Source organism: Vigna unguiculata, chromosome 10 (genome assembly GCF_004118075.2).
Source record: "Vigna unguiculata cultivar IT97K-499-35 chromosome 10, ASM411807v1, whole genome shotgun sequence".
Lineage (NCBI taxonomy): Eukaryota > Viridiplantae > Streptophyta > Magnoliopsida > Fabales > Fabaceae > Vigna > Vigna unguiculata.
Window position 1 is genome coordinate 15,788,557 of NC_040288.1, and position 20,944 is coordinate 15,809,500.

Here is a 20,944-nt window from a genome sequence, read left to right on the forward strand (position 1 = left end):
GAAAAGAAAGACACTCTAGAAACAAATGGATTCAACACAAGGCAAACAAGAGCTTGAAGAGCATGCTCCCAAACTCCAAAGCCTTGATCTTTCATTTGGTCAAAGGTGTATAATCCTTGGGAGTTACATACTTTTAATGATTATTCTAATGACACTTACTTTTTCTCTTATTTTTTGAAAAAGGGTCTTTGACCCCGATAGGAAAAAAACCAAACATCTCCGAGAGAAGGAAGGATAGGCACTTGACAATTTGAAGAGGGAGGGTATGATGGCATACCCCTAGCTTGACCAAGCACACTCAAGAAGAGTTGGAGTCATTTGTGAAAGGTGGCCCCAAGCTCCTATCATAATGGGCCATCAGTGAGTCCTTATTATTTTAGGTTTATTTTGGGCCTTGTATTATGGGTCTAGTAGTATAAAGTTGTCCTTTTGGGCCTTATATCATGGGCTAAGTGGTCTAGGTTTTCTTTTGGGCCTGGTATTTGGGCCTAAGGTTGTAGTGTAGGGTGCATTTGTATTCCATTAGTCTTGCATTTGATTTCCATTTTAGGAGATGCTCTCTACTATAAATGAGAGTCTCCACACCTTGTAAAGGGTACTCTTCAATTTTATTGTAAAGTTACAAGTTGAGATCACTCCATGACCTTGCCTTTTGAGAGTCAAAAGCTAGAGCATTCACCTAGAATTCTCCTCTAGCCTTCCTCCTCTAAGTTGGCCTAACCTCTTAGATATCTTTCTCCACTCAATTTCGCTACCACCAATCACCATCAAAACCTTGCTTCCGCATACATTCAGCCATGGAGCTTCGTTCAACCACCAAATGCATCAATGGAGCTTCATCACTCAACATTAAAAAAGATAAAGAAGGAGAAAATTTTCTTCTTATTCCTACCCGACGATATTGGTTGTCACTTACCATACACCAAAACCTACTAAAAGTTTTCCATTTTGAAACCGCTACCTTATCAAGTTTTCAGAACCAGAAAATCATTTTAATTCTCATTGAATTGTTTAATTAACTCTTCATATACCTTGATTATCCATCTTAATTAAATTTATTTTCATTAGTTTCAGTATTGAAGATTTAGATTATTAATTACTTGTTGATTTAAAATTAAAGTCCGAAGAGATTGATCTAATGGCAACAAAAGTTATTTTTGCAACAAAAATTCATTTGGAGATTTTTTTTTTCTTAAATTGTTTTAGATTCACTAGTTATAATAAATATGTAGGTATGTCTTAGGGTTTGAACTCTTAAACTATTCTTTTATATTATCGCAATTAGTGTTATTATATCGGATAACGAAAAATATTGGCGACCTAAAAAACCGTTATAAAGTTATAACAGAAACCATGACGAGTTATAATGAAAATATTGCGGTAAAAAAATATAATACCACCACATATAATTTTAATGAAAAAGTAATGATATTATGTCTAAAAATTCAATTAATAATAACATCATATCAAAACACCACAAATTTAAAGTTCAAAACATAAAATAACAATAAATCATAAACTATATGTATTAAGTTTCTTTCTAATCATCATATTCTTCCTCAATTCCAACATAATTGTCTTCAATGTCATTATCTAATGGGGCATATCCCTCCTCATCTTCCCCTTTTGAGAGACTTTTGTCAAAGTTAAGTAATCTTTCAAACTTAGAATTAAAGCTATCAAGCAATTCATTTTGAACTTGAATTTGAGTCTTCTCTTTATCGTTCTTGGGTTGTGTTGGAGTTGGAGTTGCACCTAAACCTTTCTTAGAAGCATGAGAAGATCCAATAACAATACCACCACTTGATTGTTTCTTTCTTTTATTATTTGCTTGTCTCATTATATAAACTATTGGTTCTCCAATACTTGAAGCTTTATAAACAATTGCTTAATTAATAGTGGGATCATCATAAAAAACCAAATCACTACCCCTATCTTCATTATCATTATCATCATCAACTTCTCCCACTAACCACTCATTACATTCACCAATGTCATTCAATAAAATAGGGTCTATTTCATCCCTAATATCATATCTTTGAGAAAGTTGTTGATTATACTTTATGTAAACCAAATCATGCAACCTCTTATGGTCTAGCCTATTCCTTTTATTTGAATGAATATGCATTATGAATAAGTTATATATGAATTAATTTATTTCTACACTTTACAAGATAATAATGAAATGAGTCATGTATTTCACTTGCTCAAAAACACTTCAATTTCGCTCACATCCTGATGATAACACGTCAAACTTAAAATCTTGATTGCTAGCTTTTGTAAGTTGGGGAGTTGCATGCCCATAATTCTTCCACCATTGAGCTACACAATCAAAGAAAGTTACTTAGAATTTAACCATTATATCTTACCGTAATTTACAAAGTGTTTAAGTGTCTCACTTAGGGTTATGGTCTTCCTTGATTCTTTGGAAAAATCATCACCAAAGAGTCTATTTGCACTCTTATAAAGAGGCAACTCAGTTAAAAATTTTTGTTACACATCTTTACTTGGCACCAAGCTCCTAATGCAGTCATATAATCAATTTATAACTTCCAAATCATATTCCATGTCTGGGTTGGAATAAAAGAACTCAGGTTCATAAAGTGACCAACATGATGCAAGGGGCGATGAAGTTGACATGTCCATCTATTCTCAATGATTTTAAATACATCAGTGTATTTACTTTAATCGTTGTTGAATGACTTCATTATTGTTTCCTTGCCTTTCTCCATTGCTTCATTTATATAACCCATAGCTGTTTTTCTTTTCCCATCCGCTAGACGAAGCACATGAACAAGAGGAGGCATGACTTTGAGAGTAAATACTGCTTGATTCCAAAATGACGGTATAAGAACAATTTTTGTAGCCTCCCTCCCTTTGGCTTCCTTAGATAGCTTATTATTGCTTCATTCATCAAAAGTGAACATCTTTCTTAAACTTCCCTTCTCTTGATGTAACCTTTGTAATAATAAATAAGAGGTAGCAAACCTTATAACGACATGTCTTACTAATTCCCTTTTGTTTGTAAATTTTCTTAACAAACTCAAGGTACTAGAATGGCTATAGATAAAGCCAACAAAACTAACTCCTCTTTGAGTTGTCTTCTTTATCAAAGGAAGCTCTCAAATGTCTTCAAGCATCAAATCTATACAATGAGCAGCGCAAGGAGTCCAATAGAGATGAGTATTTTTTTTTCTAACAACTTACCAACCAACACATAATTGATCCCATTATTTGTTATAACTTGAACAACATTTTCTTCTCCAATCTCTTCCACAAGGGAATCAAGCCTCTCAAATAGTTTTTCTCCTCTCTTCTCAAAGTTTGAACCATCAATGGACTTGACAAACATTGTCCCCTCAAGGGAGCTCACCCAAAAGTTGCTTTTGGTCAATCTGTGCATCTGACATAATAGAACAACCATGTTTGTTCCATTGCAATTTATGATCTTGCAACAATTTCTTAGTGTACTCAACTTCCTTGTTGAGAAGTGGAACTCTAATTTCATGATAAACTAGAGCGCGTAAATTAGGTCCATTAGCACCTATGGTGTTAATCATATATTGATAACTTTTCAACTGCACAAGGTTGAATGACAAGCCTGCTTGGTACCAAAATCGAGCAATATACTGATGAATGAGGCCTTTAATATTTTGTCACATGCCTCTTTAATGTTAGCTTACCTTAGTTTTTTCTATTCTCTCTTCGCTATTGCAACAACTGGATTTCTACAAAACATATCTATTAGTCCTTTTCTTCCATCGCTATTTCTCCCTTTATCGTTACTAGCCATGAAAATTTCAACATCATCTTCACTCTCATGGTTATCATTGGCTGCAATATATCCAAGATATATGGAGGAGCTGTTTGCTTTTTTTTTTGTATAATTTCCAAAGTTCTTCTCTCACATTTTTCAGAGTCTTATTGCAAGTAGCAACATTGCCCTTCTTGGCCATGAGATGTTCTTTTACTCTAGTAACTCCTCCTTTCATAACTTTTCAACAATAATTCCAAATAGTTGTATTTAGGTGACTGAAGTTAGGATAAAAGAGTAAAATAAGAAGAGAAGAGATCTTTTGTACGTTTGGGTAAATAAATGTTTAATGGGTCAAGTCCAATTTTTAAATAAATCAGAACATAAAGGATGCAACTAGATTTTGAATGTTATCTTCTTTCTCCCACACACGTTGTCGTTGCTTGCTCCTATTTCTTCTCTTCTCATCCATTCAAGATGTTGGTTTTTTTATTCAGTCTGATTTTTTCATCAGGATTGCTCCGCCACCGCTAACCACTATGCCTAAAGCGATTACCATGGACCACCACGGAAAACACGATTCGCCTCCGCCTTGTTATGACATATGACTAGAAAACCGCTATCGATTTCCGTCGTGCCCAATATTCAATAGCACTTATATCAATAAGTTGATTAAAAGTCTATAATTAACTTTACCATATATAGCATGACACAAGCTACATCAATATATATATATATATATATATATATATATATATATATATATATATATATATATATATATATATATGAATGAAAGCATTGTATATTTAATGAGTCTCTTCTTTTAATCTAGTTTTTTTTATTCTAACCCGAAAATCCGCTTACATATACTTCAATGAACGTTGATGTGAACACTTTATACATATATAATAGCTACTATTATTTTAATACCAACAAATTTGTATTCATACATTACATTTATTTTTAAAAATTTTAATTTCTTTCCTTTATAAATACAAAAAATAATTTTTTTAATGATCATAATATTCTGTGAACTGGTGCGATTGATGTAAAAAAATACTTTCCTATATAATATATAATATCTAGTCACATAACAAAGCTAGTGGCGCAATCCCCGTAAAAGTGAACCTGCAAGCAAGAGTAACTTCTGGTTGTACTGACATAAAGGTGGCAAAAAAGGAAGAAAAGTAAACAAAAAGTGGTGAATATGTGCCCATGAGCATAACTTACAATTGCCGCATGCGTAAGAAAATAATAGCTACACAGTTTTGCCTACTCTGTGCTAGCACAGGTTCTCTCAATCACCTTTGAATCTGTTCTATGAGAATTCCTGGATGGAGAAGTTGATCCTCTAGAAGAACTATGCCCAAAAAGACTGAGCTTACCAATTTTTTTGGAGAAAGAACTCATAAATTTACGCGATCCAGACTTGGCCATGTCCCTCTTCATGCAAGCATGCTCCCTCTCCAGATCGTTTAGTCTCATTCTTAGACGTGCCAATTCAAGTTTAAGCTCACGGTTTTCGCGTCTCAGTGATGCATAGTTGTCTCGTGGAGACATTGCTGCACTTAGTGCACCACTGCTTATGCGCCATGACTGGTGTATTGGCTTGGGATCATCTTCCCCGTAGGAGCAGGACAAAGAATTTCTGAGTCTTAGCTGTTCAAAATATAGAACTTGCACTATTGATTGTAGAGGAAGACGCTCATTTTGCGCAGCGTGTGCTCCAGCTTCTTGAGAAAGCTTTTGAAAGTCAATCAATCTGCATAGTTTTTTCTTGTCCAAATCTGATAAACCTTGGTGTGCCTGAAATTCACAAGGTATCATCAGCTTACAACAGAAACGTCATTTTTACAAGTTATATATATAATCAAATAAAGGTTAGTATTGAAGGACAACAAAATTCCCCTTGATGCCTTGGAAAAATGTTTTTGTACACATATAATGAAGCAAGAACAATAAAACATACTTTCAAGTAAATATCAATTGCCCGATATAAACCATCATGAACTGTGCGGGCATGTGCAGGCAAGGTTTCTGCAATGACCAAAAACTTGGAAAGTTTCAGGTTTGCATCGGGTGCTATTTCAGCGAGATAGTTGTCCACTAGTTTTGACACTTTGACTAATGCAGTTTGAGAGGGTGAACGAGGGCTGTCAGATTCAAAAACAGATGCATCTTCTGGATCATCTTCACTATCATCCTGCTGAAAGAAATTTACCAAAATTCTATGAACTGTGTCAACATCAAACAAGGTATCACCTGCATGCCTGAAAGATGGAATCAAGATATCATCAAGGGTGGCTACATCTAGCTGTGATCCAATCCTTCTTTCCAAGTCAAGTCTAGAAGCAATTGTACAATCAAGCATCACTGCACTTCGCAGAAGCCCGAAAAGGAAATTGATTGGAACAGCAAGTTTCTCCACAGGCAAAAGGCTAACAATGGTCTCAACCACAAGCTTTTCATGCAAAGTGGAATTTGAATCAATCTTAGTCTGGCTAGATGGATTCCACAAGCTGGATTTCTTTGTCAGTTCTTTCTGTGCATAATTCACAAGGGAAGCACCAATACTCTCTGGCCGAACCCCACGGCATTTCATGGCCGTTATGACTCTTTGATACATATCAATTCTCAGAACAGAAAGATCTTCTATCCACCAGTCACCATCGCTTTTGGCTTGCCTACTCATGTGTAACCTTCCTGAACTGCTATACTCTAATCTTGAGAAACTAGACGCTATTTGTTCTGCACATGCTTTTGATGCAATTGCATCAATGCAGCGGCTAACTACTTTTAGCTCATCAGCAAGAGGAAGCAGGCTCTCACATTGTTGCAAGACTTCAACACACATTTCAAGATTCTTGCAAACTATACTCTCAAGGTATTCCTCAGCACGCGAGCCAAGGTTGTCTTTTGAAAAGTCTTCAGTCATTTCAAGGTAATCAGAGACACAGCATAGCTGAGCAACATTTGTGGATGTAATCTCAAAGTTAATGCCATAACAAAATTTTGCTGCCAACTCAAAGCATTCAGCACCTCCTGGTAGATTAAGAAGCTCAAATCTTGAGATATCATCACCCCTGTGTTCTGCAACTATCCTCCTTATTCTTCCACTTCTGGAGACAAGAGGAAACTTCATGCAGAAGTAATAAAAATTAGAACAATCATGGAGGAAATTCTGCATATTTCTTGTCATATCATATTGAAATTCCTCACAACAAAAGTATATGAGAAGGTACTAACCTTGTGCAATGAAAATGATCCGCCATTCACTTCTATTGTTATATCACTTGGAACATCGCGAAAAATCCTGCAGAAGGTCATTGCGTGAATCATTCAACACATAAAATTGATAATTCCTTTTTGTTGACTTTGTATCATAGCAACTCATGCACCACATTCACTCATCATAATGATTTCAAAAAGCAAGGAAGATAATTGATCCTTACTTTGCTTGTAAGGATATAAACACTCGAGCATTAAGAATACAAAAATAATGGAATAATTCAGATTTGAAAATTACTTCGAATTCAGATACATATAAACAAACTCTTATTCGAATTGTTTTCTTTAAACTACAGGAAGCTGAAGAAAGAATAAGCAAAAATGATACTGGGTTTATCAAAACCGACTTTGTCAACAATCATTCCAGAACAAACAATGTAACAGTTTTAAGGTGACGTCATATATTTTTTTCCAGTAAATTGCATTAACTCCAGAGGACCGACCCAAAAGATGAGAAGAAATATCATATTTTAAAATGAGAGAGTCCCATGAACATGTTTGCTTAATTAAGAATTCAGCATTCCCCGACAAAATTTGGTTGGTTAAATTCAACAATCTCTGTTTATATGATCCTTGTCAAGAACCCCGTCTTACAAAAAAATCTTAGAAAAGAAGGCGATCGTCCAAATGTCTGTAATTCAGGAATAATAAGTAAAGCGGAAAATGTAAAAAATCAACTTCAATTACTAGGTATAGAATAATAACAATTGCTAAAGACAAAATTATTCTAGCCAAAACAAAATCAATTCAAGCAGAAAGCAGTTTTTAGGAAAATAATTCAGATCATCCAAGTAACCAAGAAGTCATTCACATAGAACATAATCTGCTGAACATGAGATACATTACATCATCTCGTAAACAACATTGGAATAGATCGATCATTTTTTTTTTCAGCAGCAAGTTCAGAAGAACCATAGAAAAATCAAGTTCGGTTGCAGCAGTCTATACCAGAATCCAAGTTAATAAACACAATTACAAGAAGACATGACAAGACATAGACCACTTGTTCAACAGATCACCTGCTGATAATACAAGAAAAGCTTTTCACAGGAAATAAACTACTGAGTGCACATGATAATGACAAGAATGACAGAACATGGATAATCAGAAACTCTCCCTTCAAACAAAAACTTATCTAGGAGGAAAACAAAAGGCAAGCATGGAAAATTAAGAGCATAGAAAGGACTCTGAGAAAGCATGAAACGAACCATTCACTGTATCTTTGCCTTGTACCCTTGACCAAGGATAGCTGCTGCTTGTCAGTACGATCCATAGGCAGTGAGAAAAAACAAGATAGTAAAACAGAACCGAATGTGAAAGGAAAGATAAAAGTATAGTAGCAGTGAGTTTAAGGTAGTAAGCAGCGAAGTGTGGAAAGAGACAGAGACCCAGTTGGAGATGTTGCTGTTGGGGGAATTCTTTGGCCATTTTCGTTGAACAGGTGGTGCTCATTGCATAGATTGCAATTGTCCAAAGTAATGGGCCTGTGATGTGGGTCACAGCTTGCTTTACGTAACTCATTTCTCTTTACTCCTTTTATATAATAAATTAACAAAATCAAAACATACATATAGTGTACACAACGATCCAATGAATTTAAAATAGACATGTTTCATCAGGTATAGTGTGCATAATACACTATATGTACATCGATGTTTTAAATTTTAAATCGAACGAACCTTCTACACCTTACATTAACAATGTCTAGAGTTCACTACATTTATTACTTTAATCATGGTATAACATTTCAGTTAAATCAATTAAATCATCCCCACAAAACAAATAATTGAGACAACTATTTACCATTTTATTCACTATTGATATGACCCCAATTAGTTACAAAATTTTCAAGTTAGGTGGAAGAGAAAGTCAGTGATTGTGTGTGAGTGAGACACAAGGATTTTTTATTTGTTCGGTGCTTTTATATTTTTCTTGGCTTCTTTAAGGGGTTAAAGACGCGCGAAAAGGTAATAGAGGCGATAGTAGGTGTTCCTTTAAGAAAGATGTTTTTAGAGAAAAGTAAAAAGTGTTGCTCAGAGGAACAAAAATGAAAGTGGGAACAAAAGTTGTTAAACAGGTTTTGACAATTTTGTCCTGTCACTCTTTTTGTCCCCTTTACTCCAAATTTCATCATTTCTTTCTCTGAACAAATTATGTTTGTCACCAGCAGGGTTTGAATATTTCTTCACTTCAATCTTATGGCATGTAACTAAATAATGCACATTGCTTTTGCGCAGATTTTATGGACTCTTTTGATAATGGTGAGTTTTATTCAAAACTTTGTCTTATTTTCTTTTTCAATGCATACTATAATATTTATGATTTACGTCAATATAATATCTTGTCTCCAGTTCATACAAGTTTTCCCCCTTAAAGACAACGTTGACAAACGGTTTTCGTGGAACCTTCACTCGTATCAAATGTTTATTTATGTGTTAGTTTCTTTTATTTTATTGATTTATTCGGTAAATTGGTAAAATATAGTCTTTATTTCTTTAAATTAAATATTAATATGTACTTATGTAAAATTAAAAATAATAATTTGCAACACTAAACTTAATATTCTGTCATTATATATATATATATATATATATATATATATATATATATATATATATATATATATATGTTGTAAGAAATGTTATTTTTTATTTGGATTTTGATTTTGTAAATATCAATGCTAGAGAGTAAATTCAATATCTCTCTTAAATTTGACTAATGCTAATACTCTATATACAAAGCTCTCTCGACTTTCTCAACTAATTGTTTTCATCTATATGATTCCAATAGTTAGCAGAGTCAAGATGATCTCAAGATTGCTTCTGTCATACATACATGACACTAAACATATAAACATGGTAGTTTTCCCTCCTTAAGAGAAACTACTTTCTCATTCATTCATCTCATACAACATTTTAGCACAATTATGCAAGCACATTCTTAAACTTAAACATAAATAAATTTGCATTTTAGAAAAAAATTCACTTACTAAAACATATTCGTCAACGAACAGATCCACTCACTCAACAAGTCATCGGGAAGGTTCTCGTCTAGCAAATTGATGTCTCGCTCAACAAATCAACCATTGGAACAAAAGGCAGAAAAATCTGCCCAACAAGAGCAAGCTCTGCTCAGTGACTAAGTTTCTCACTAACTCTCTATCAAACTCAAGTTTGACTTTCGCTCTGTGAGACTTTGCTCGTCCAACAAGAAGACTTTCCCTGAATATGTGTCAAACTCGATTTTAGCCATCGCTTAGCAAGGAACAGGCTCGCCCAACTGGTATGCAAACCACATGCATCTGATTCTACATTTCAATATGACATTTTATGGATTCTAATGAGCATCATACATTTTGATTTAAACGACTCAATGCGAAATAGCATATACCATTCAATAGAGATTACAAAGTGTCATTCAATAGGTCATAACCAATTCATTAATCAAAATCATATTTCACTTATCATAAAATTCAAGACCAAAACAAAACCCCAATTTCAAAACCCGAAGTTCTCATGACTAATCAATTTGAAACACAGCATCACAATCCAAATTCACAGCATACGAACACTAAACTGAAAATTTTGAATCAAAAGGCAAAAGTTGAGTCTAGCTTCCCTCACCTGTTGTAGAGAACTTCTCTTGGTCTCACAATGTCTCTAATACTCTATATCTCAAGGAAGCTCTAAAACACAAAGAGAGAACTCAAAATAAGGATCTAGACAAGCAAAATCAACAATCTCACATGCATGTGTATCACTTCTTGACTCAAGAAAAAAAGTAGAGGGAACTTTCTCTAAAGAAATTGATCGGTTATAAATGTTGATCTTGATTTCAGGATCATTATAATATGCTCGGATCTTGAAATAGATGGAAGATGATGCCAGAATCTTAGAGAGAGTGTAGAAGAGCTCTAGAGAAAGGTTTCTAAAGAGATAAAGGTTTTTAGTAATGATTTTGTTTATAATAGATTGTTATATATTTACATAACTTTCATTTAATATTAAAATATAAAACTAATTATTTTATAAAATTCTTCTCTACTACTAACCATTTTCTAGGGTCTTACATACATCCTAACAACAAAAATTTTCATCCTCACAAATTTTACTCACTAGAAAACAGATGAGGATAGGCTTTCTTCATTTCCTCCTCTATTTTCAAAGTGGAATCCCCAATCCTAGCATCCCACATCACCTTTACTAACCTTATCATTTTCCCCTAAGTTGTTTTGTTTGTTGATCCAACACTTGTATAGGTTCGACTTCTAAGATAAATCCTCTTTAACATAATATCATCTAATTATCAAATATGGACCAGGTTAGGAACATATTTACTGAGTTGGGACATATAAAAACATTAGGGTTAAATATGTTATAAATGGTGCAAATAACTTAAATACTATCATAAAACACGTTTGAAATATCAAATAAATTTAACAAAATTTGGTTAAAAAACTTAAATCCACACATTTTTAAAGTTGGGGAACAAGATTTGACCAAAGTTTCAAAGAACGGCTAATTTCAATTTTTACTGAAAGTTGAGGAAAATCATATTTAACCTAAAACATTATTGATATTTGCCAGTTAAGGAGGAAAAGCAATTTGATAAGTTATTGAATCATGCTCAAACTACTCCCTAGCACATTTGTAATGTTTGCAAGAATCTAGAAGTGAATCTAGAGTCTCTATAAAAGACAATAATGGAAGGCACTCCATTCAATCTCCCAATTTTGTTGACATAAAGTTGTGCTAACTTTGCCATTGACATCCTCTAATTGATAAGCAGGAAATGAGCACTTTTGGTTAAGTGGTCCAATAGCACCTAAATGGCATTATGCCCTCTCCCAGATTGTGGCAAATGGGTAACAAAATCCATGGATATGTTATCCCATTTTCATTTTGGTATCTCCAACTACTGCAACATGCCTATAGGATGTTCATGTTCTACTTTAACTTTCTAGCAGGTTAAACATGAAGCCACAAACTGCACAACATCTATTTCCATTCCTAACCACCAAAAAGACCTATTAAGATATTTATGCATCTTAGTCATGCCAGGATACAAACTAAGATGACTTTTATGACCCTTCTCCAGTATCATTCTTTTCATATGTTCATCTTTAGGCACACACACACCTGGCCTCTAAATCTCAATATCTTATCCAAACCAATCTCAAAATATTTGGCCTGATCTGTTCCCACCAATTCCATTGTACGGTCGAATTAGAATCTACTCGTATCTAGGTAAGAAAATCAATAGCTATAGTTAACTCACTATAACTAATGAGATTATTACCAAGCTACACATTTAAATTCATATCTCTAAATCTTTCCACCAACTTTGACTCTTTTATCATAAAGGATGAAATTTTAATTGTCTTTCTGCTCAACACATTTTCCATAACATTTGCATTCCCAAGGTGATATTGTAGTTAAAGGTCATAATCCTTCACAAACTCCATCTATTTTCATTGTCTCGTATTCAACTCTTTTTGATCATAAAGGTATCTTAGACTTTTGTGGTCATTGAATACCTTAAATTGTGCCCCAAAGAGATAATGTCTCCAAACCTTTAAAGTGAACACTATTGATTCCAACTCTAGGTCATGAGGATGATAAAATTTCTCATAAACCTTAAGTTGTCTTGAAGCATAAGCCACTATTTTATTTTCCTACATAAGAACACAACTCAGTCCCTATAGAAAAGCATCACATTAAACCTCAAAAGGTTTACCTGTGTCAAGAATGATTAATATTGGGGCACTGCTTAACCTCCTCTTCAACTCTTTAAAGCTCTACTTACACTTGTTTGTCCATACAAAAGGTTGGTCCTTGCGAGTTAACCGTGTTAAAGGCACCACAATCTTTGAAAAACCCTCTATAAACCTTCTATTAATAACATGTTAACCCCACAAAGCTTTTAATCTTAGTCATTATACTCAGTTGTTCTCATTTTAACACCACCCCACTTTATTAGGATCTACTACTATTACTTAGGCTATACAACATGCCCCAAAAAGTTCACTTCTTCCATCCAAAATTCGCACTTTGATAGGTTGACATACAATTTTTTTTCTTTTAAAAATTTCCAATACTTTTCTTAAGGATTCTTCATGTTCTTCAAAGATCTTGGAATAAATAAGGATTGCATCTATAAATACGACAACAAACTTATCTCAGAAGGGCCTAAATATCTTATTCATGTATAATCCACCTTAAGTGGCTTGATTGCACCTTTCCCACCTCCCTTTTATAGTCTTTCAGATTTTCTTCCATTTTGATTCATGTTCTTGTTCATTTTATGCCTTTTTTTTTCATGTTCTTGTTCTAGCTCTTTCATTTTCATTTTCATTTTAATTGAACTTTATCCTTCTATTCAATCCTTGAAAGTGAACCTTCACATCTAGATAACCATTTGGTTATCTTAATGTCTAGTGGGGATCTTCCTTGGATTTTCTTCACCATAAACTCCATAATTCTTAAGATTAAAATGGGTCCTCATCACCTCGACTCTAATGCCAAATTCAAGGAAGACATGCCTACCTTTGATGAACCGATGGTCAATCTTCAACTAGGTCGCCTTTCGACTTACTATATAAAAGACAACAATACAATTAATCGTCTCCTACGACACGAGATAGAGAGGTTATCCACAAACAACGTTAATCCTTTTCCATGGTGTTCCACTAATATGTCATATATTGATCCAGAGTTTCTATGCCATAAATTTGCCATTCTCCATCATGCCAAGTCGGTAGCCTAAAGAAAATACAAGTTCAGAGAGGAAAGACATGCATCAGTTGACCAAGAAGTTCGGAAGCTCTTAGAAATCGACTTCATTAGAGAGACAATGTACAACACGTGGCTAAAAAGTTTGGTTATAGTAAATAAATCAAATGACAAATGACAAATGACAAATGTGCACCAACTACGCTAACCTAAATAAAGCATGCCTTAAAGACATTTATCCCTTGTCGAGCATATATCAACTTGTGAATAACATGGCATGCTTTGAATTACTCGACTTTTTGAACGCATATTTAGGGTAAAAAAATCAAGATGAACCCACTAGATGAAGATAAAACAAGGCTCATGAACAAAGGGGCTAATTTATGCTATAAGGTTTTGGGCCTAAAAAAAATGTTATCATTGTATACTAGTGTTTAATGGATAAGGTGTTTTCAGAACTCATGGAAAACAATACGAAAGTTTATGTCGATGATATGATGTAAAGTTGAACACAAAAGTAGATCATCCTTCCCACCTAGAAATGGTCTTCAATAAGTGAGTATGAACAATGTGTATCAACCTAGAGAAATGTTTTTTGGGGGTAAACAGAGAAAAGTTTCTCGACTCCTGACAACTCTGCGAGACATCAAGGAAAACCCCGACAAATATGTGAGATCATCCTTACGATGAGGAGGAGTCTCAAAAACTTGAAAGAAGTCTAAAACACCTTAACGAAAAGCTTGCAGCTCGCCTTGCGAAAAAGGCCAAGCCTTGCTTAAAGTTATTGCGAGACGATGTTGCAACAAATAAAAAGAGATATTTCGTCCTTGTCCATTCTTGTTAGTCCTCGACCACATTCTACACTCATAAATGTACTTAGCAATTTCACACTCAACAATAAGCTTGATACTCATACACGAGGCAGGAAGAATGCAATGTATTTCAAGAAACTCTTTCACTACAAAATCAACAACTTGATTCTTAAAATCTTCATACTCCCACCGGAGAAGCACCTCCATCCAAATCCGGTAAAAATAGTATGAGACTTTTTGAGAGTAGTTCAGAAGTACAACATGTAATTTAGTTACACTTCTACCTCTCTAGTGTTTGGAACCCCTTTGGATTGTTTTGAAACAAAGTACTAACTAAAGGAAATCGATATTTAACATCTTATCCGTGCCTTTTTTTCTGTACTTCACGTATACCGTTCAAGACCATGAACATGACTGTGCTATTAAAATAAAATAATACTATATTTATTATGTGTGTTATATCTTTCATGTACATGTTCTGAGTTCTAATAATTGTCGGTCACTAGTAAGCATGATCATGAATCGATACCACAATAGACATCCTTGATTACCGTTTCCATGGGCAATAATGTGTTAGCTTACATCTTCAGTGTTACCGAATCTTTGGAATAATGTGTATTTATTTGACAAGATTTCCCTTCTTCTAATTTGGCAACATATAAGCTTTGTTGTTTAAAAGTTATTTGAAATTAGTATGTTAGTATGTTAGATTCATATTCTTGATTTTATTCTGTATGTTTCTAAAATTTGCAATAACAATAAAAAGATTTAGAATAAAAGTTGTATTAGAATTAAAATTCTTAAGAAATAAATACTTTTACATTTGTAAACTTTTATTTAGGTTATGATAACTTTTATTGTTATCTAAAATTATTCTTAAACGGTAGATAATTTCTTAACAAAATTTTCTATTTTATCTATGAAAGAAATAAAAGATTAGAAAAATTACTTAAAAATAAAGTTTTTGAAAATATGTAATTAATACATTTTTTGTTTAAATTAATTTTAAAACATCTTTCTTTAGAAATATTTTTTATATAAAGATAAAAATATGTTAATTATCATTTACATTTAAAAATTAAAATTGAGATATAAAAAATATTAGATTCTATCACATTTTATTCTACCTAGAATACATTATTTTATAAGCTACTTAATATATTACATATATCTCTCGGATTTTCAAAATCTCTAAAATTAAAAAAAAAGAAATACACATTTTGCGTCACGCGTTATGAACGAATAATGTAAGGGAACCCATGTTTTCTATCATGGAAGAAAACTCATGTTTGAAACCTTGAAAAAAACAAATTGGTATTAAATATATTATTTAGAGTTCTGTTTTTCTAAGAAAAGAAATAGTTGTTTTATATTTTAATTTTCATATTTCTTTCTTGACAACTCTAGGACTAACTTAACTGTACATGTTATGTACATTTGAATTTGAAGAGATTCCAGAACAAAATTTATCGTAAAACATTTTCTAAAGTAAAATTGAAGGATCGTCTGGTTCCAGCACCAGAGAGCTAAAACAAGGAAAAGCAAGAAAAGGTGAAGACGGAGGAAAAATATTTAAAATTTAGATTGCTTCAGATTTAGAAAAGATGAAGTCGCGAATATAAGAAAAGGTGGTTCGTTTTTGCGCTTCTGCAAATGATTTCCCTTTCCACGTTAAAGAAAGGAACAGATAAAGGTGAAGAAAAGAGAAAGAACACTCAAAATTTTGGATAGAGATGGGCATGGAAACTTTCATAATATTAAAATTTATGATTGCCCACCACCTATATTGTGGGACACTAGTAGAGTTAATGAAGTAGGGTCTCAAATGTTCCTACATCACATAATGGTTTCGATAAGATATCATATCATATCTTCCACTATACAATACTCACATCTATTCATTTTCTTGTACATGAAAACAAAATAAGTTTAGGTTGAAAAAGTGCTCAAGATTATAATGTGTGAATAGTGGTGGTCCAGAGCACGGCTGAAGTAGGAAACTTTTTAGGCTCTTAAAGAACACAATAAATTATATATACATTAAGATAAAATAAAAATTTGTACAATTATTATTAATATTTTGTATTTTTATTAAGAAAACAAAATATTATGATTAAGCAACAATTAATTAACAAAATATTCATGACTGATAAATGATGTTTACACTCTTGAATTTATTATTTTAAAAAAATATATATAATGTCTCTTCACATTTGTTGATATATTTGTTTTCATGAGTGTTATTTTGTTTACACTCTTTGCTCATCTACACCCACCTAAAGGAACCCCTCCATGTGAATTACCATGACACGTAACCACCTTTTAGGACATGGAAGATAAAGCACTCGTACAACTCAAACACATTGTTCATTAAACTACGTTTCCTGCAAATTTGTTTCTAAATCCTCGGTTTATTGGTTATCAGCTTCTTTTAACTAGCATGCCATGAGTTTAGGTGAACTTGTTGCCGTATATGTTGTGGTTCTTGGACACAAAGTATCCTTAAATCTAATAATGAAGAAATGAGATATATTGTTATACCTCGGTCATGATTATGGTAAAGGTTTGTGATGTGATCGTGGAAGAGGAATAAGAAATTCAAGGAAGAGAGCTCAGAATGACAAAAGAAAAGAAGAAAATTAAAGAATAATTTCAATGGAATATTTACAAGAAGAAAGTTTAACACGTTAGAAGAAGAAATTATGATGCAACATAATTTGTAACTTGTTAGAAGTTTTTAAAATATTTTATAACTTTTTTTGTACGAGTTTATAGAGTATTCTAGTATTTTCTATGAAGTTATAAAAGGTGTAAAAAAGCGAAAAGGTAAATGAAATATCCCAACTTTTGCAAATCCCTAACAAGAGCATAAAAGTTTTTGTTATACATGGATTAATTACTGAGATTATTTTTCAATTTTTTTTTTTTTACTGAGAGTGCATTATGAGATGTCCTTCTTGAAGTAGGTCAACCCTATTTCGTAATTAAATTAAAAAATCAAAATCAAATTCATCTAATTAAAATAGATTTAGATTATAAATTTATTTTACTTTGTGAGGATTAAAATTGAATCTAGATTGTATTTTGAAAAGTTCAATCCATCATAACCTTAATTTCCACTCCGGATGCATCACAATCAAAACAATAGAGATAATAAAAAGGTTTAATTATGCCTTTGGTCCCCATTTTGGAGTCAAAATCTCAAAATGGTACCCAAATTTTTAAAAGTCTTAAAATGATCCCTTTTTTTGTTAAAACGTCTCACGTTTGCCCTTCCCGTTAAGTCAAGGTTGACGCCGTTAGAGGGAGTGCCATATGTCAGTTCCTCGATTTTTTGAATTTTTTTATTAATTTTTTTTTTTGAATTTTTTTTTTATTTTGAATTTTTTTTTGAATTTTTTTTAAAAAAATCAAAAAATTGCCACGTATCAAGCTGTCATCGTGCCACGTGACAGTGTCAGTGACACGTGTCAGTATTACGCCACGTGTCATTTTGTTAGTCTCAATTTGGTCCCTTTATTTTAATTTGTCTCAATTTAGTCCCAATTTTTGTAAAAATTAGCAATTTTGTCCCCCTTCAAATTGAAACAAAATTTAATTTTATATAAATGTTATACAAATATTTTTATTAAATTTGATATTTGTATCCAAATTGATATTTTTATTATATATTTTTAACATAGCTAAGTTTAGTTAAAATTATGTTTCACATTCAACTTTACTTAAAATTGTTTTAAAATTTTAAATTTATATGTGTTTTATTATTGTAACATGAACTAGGTAATTTATGAATTTTTTTCTATTAACATTATTTTCTATTAACAACTTTTAAACCATTTTAAATAAAGTTCAATGTAAAATATTAATTAAATGAACTTAATTTGGTTAAAAATATTTACTTGAAATATCAATTTTGATGAAAATATTTGTGTACATTTATACAGAAATTAAATTTGATTTTAATTTGGAGAGGGACAAAATTACTAATTTTTACAAAAATTGGGACTAAATTGAGACAAATTAAAATAAAGGGACCAAATTGAGACTAAGAAAATGACACGTGGCGTAATACTGACACGTGTCACTGTCACTGTCACTATCACTGCCACATGGCACGATGACAGCTTGACACGTGGCAATTTTTTTAATTTTTTTAAAAAATTCAAAAAAAAAATTAAAAATTAAAAAAAAATAAAAAAATTAATAAAAAAATTCAAAAAATCGAGGAACTGACACGTGACACTCCCTCTAACGGCGTCAACGTTGACTTAACGGCAAGGACAAACGTGAGACGTTTCAACAAAATTGGGGACCATTTTGAGACTTTTAAAATTTTGGGTACCATTTTGAAATTTTGACTCCAAAATGGGGACCAAAGGCATAATTAAACCTAATAAAAAATAACCAAAACATTGTTGCAGATAACTCAAATAAACCCCACCTGTAATACTTTGGAAACATTATCAAAATTAGAGATAGTGTTCAACTCCAAATATAACACCCTATATTTTCGGTATAACTATTTAAATAAACTATTAAAATAGTAATGTAGAAAGTTGGATTGTTAAAAAACATAACTGAATTATTAATAATCGAAATAAATTGTAAAAAAAAAATCCAAATTGAATAGAATTGTAAAATAGACTATGAAAACTAAATTGAAATGTTTCGTTCTATTTAAGTATCAAAATTATAGATAGTTTCAACTCCAAATGGAACACCTATATTTTCGATATAAGTATGTTAACTCTCTCTCTTTAAATCGTTTATAGAGTTAAACAAAACCTAAATAATCCCCCTAATGAAGTATAGGAAAGATGACTCAGGATCGAATTCAAAAATATTGTGCGTGTTAAGTTTAGTTTACGTAATTAAATCTCGTTAAAAAGAAAATAATAGAAGTACAAAATTTTATTTAATTGAAACTAAACTATCTAAATGCACGAGTGCAACTATGCCATGAATGCAATGTTAAATGCAGAATACGAGATGGAATCTAATGGAATGAGTTTAATCTAAAATATAATGAGGAAATGCAGAGTTAAATGAATCAATACATGTTTTATGCAATGCATGATATTGAATCCACTAAGTTGTTCATTTCCACAGTTTTGCATTTAAAACTAGCAACAAAGAAACTATTCATGACAACAACATTTCATGAATAAGCCTGCATAATGCAAATTCAAATGGTTTAAAATGTAGCTAGAAATGAAGTAATTTGCACAATGCAAGTGAAAGATTAAATGAAACCAACTGGGCAACAACATTTTATTTGTAACAGTAGAGAATCAGTACATTTTAACAGCATAAATCCCAATCAACAATGCAGAAAAATTTCATATTTGTACAGTTTTAGGATTCACTCATCACAGCCACATACCCAATCAATTGTGCTAGATTAGTACTTGGATGCAATGCTGAACTTCCAATTGAAATGCTAACTCTGGACAAGTGAGTTATGCTCTAAAGAAGGCACCTAAGATGGCATCCATTGATGGGTATGCATGACAGCCTATTTTAGCACAATCTAAAAAGCACAACAAATTAAATAGCGTATGAAAGCCAACTACAGTGGATATGCTTTTCACATAACCAAGATCACACCCCACTCAAGGACATGCACTTTTATATACACTTAAGGTTGCACATCAAAATAACACTTATGTATTTTCACTCAATATCAGTCCTGAATACATGAAAACTACCTAGCCAACAGCAGCTCAATCAATTCATATTCAGGTTCTAGATACAATGCAAATATGGTATGGACTACTTATATGCATACGCACTAGCTAAATATGCATGCAACTAGTAATTCAAAATACTATGCACGCACAAGTAATTTAAACATGAATGCAATGTAGATGCAAAACGTGAAAATAAAATGAAAAGTATAAAGTTCACACACCACCTATAAGCAAAAGTCTAACATGGATGAATTTCCTAAACTACTTGTTGTAGGACATTAAAAACTGAGACATGAATAACATAAATTGGTGCATAAACTTAAAGAAAATAGAATCATAACAGAAAATAACCAAAATTAAATACTGCAAAATCAAACATGAATGCAAAAGTTGTTTTAGTGATCAAACTACAGTTCTTTTGCACTCAAGAAGACATCTCGATAATTTATGTCCACTTTGAGGTCATGTGGATTCCTAGAAGGAACCAAAATTGTGTGCAAAATATGAACCAAGCTAAAACTCTATCACAACAACACAAGCTGAACATTTAGACTTGAAAACAGTAAAGGGAATCTAAATTACTGCATAATTTAAAGGCAGAAAACTTAAATTGCAAGTGAGTCTTAAACAATCAAACAATTGAAAACTATAAAACGAGAATTGAAG

At 32.4% G+C, this 20,944-nt stretch overlaps 1 protein-coding gene across 1 annotated transcript; it reads right to left on the reverse strand.

Annotated features, from left to right (window-relative positions):
• Nucleotides 1–4,886: 4,886 nt before the first annotated feature.
• On the reverse strand, nt 4,887–8,519 carry LOC114167412 (BTB/POZ domain-containing protein At5g48800). Its single transcript, XM_028052498.1, has 4 exons — nt 8,254–8,519; nt 7,004–7,070; nt 5,727–6,893; nt 4,887–5,563 (listed from the first exon to the last, which is right to left on the reverse strand). Exons 1-4 carry the CDS (start codon nt 8,316–8,318, stop codon nt 5,030–5,032), a joined length of 1,833 nt encoding a protein of 610 aa, XP_027908299.1. The 5' UTR covers nt 8,319–8,519; the 3' UTR covers nt 4,887–5,029.
• Nucleotides 8,520–20,944: the final 12,425 nt, after the last annotated feature.

Bases quoted from the DNA above. Each gene is read 5' to 3' on its own strand.
- LOC114167412 (XM_028052498.1), bottom strand. From the start codon at position 8,318: ATGGATCGTACTGACAAGCAGCAGCTATCCTTGGTCAAGGGTACAAGG. The intron at 7,071-8,253 runs GTTCGTTTCATG...GACCTTCTGCAG, and splicing joins AGGCAAAGATACAGTGAATG to GATTTTTCGCGATGTTCCAA. The intron at 6,894-7,003 runs GTTAGTACCTTC...TTCTGCATGAAG, and splicing joins GATCATTTTCATTGCACAAG to TTTCCTCTTGTCTCCAGAAG.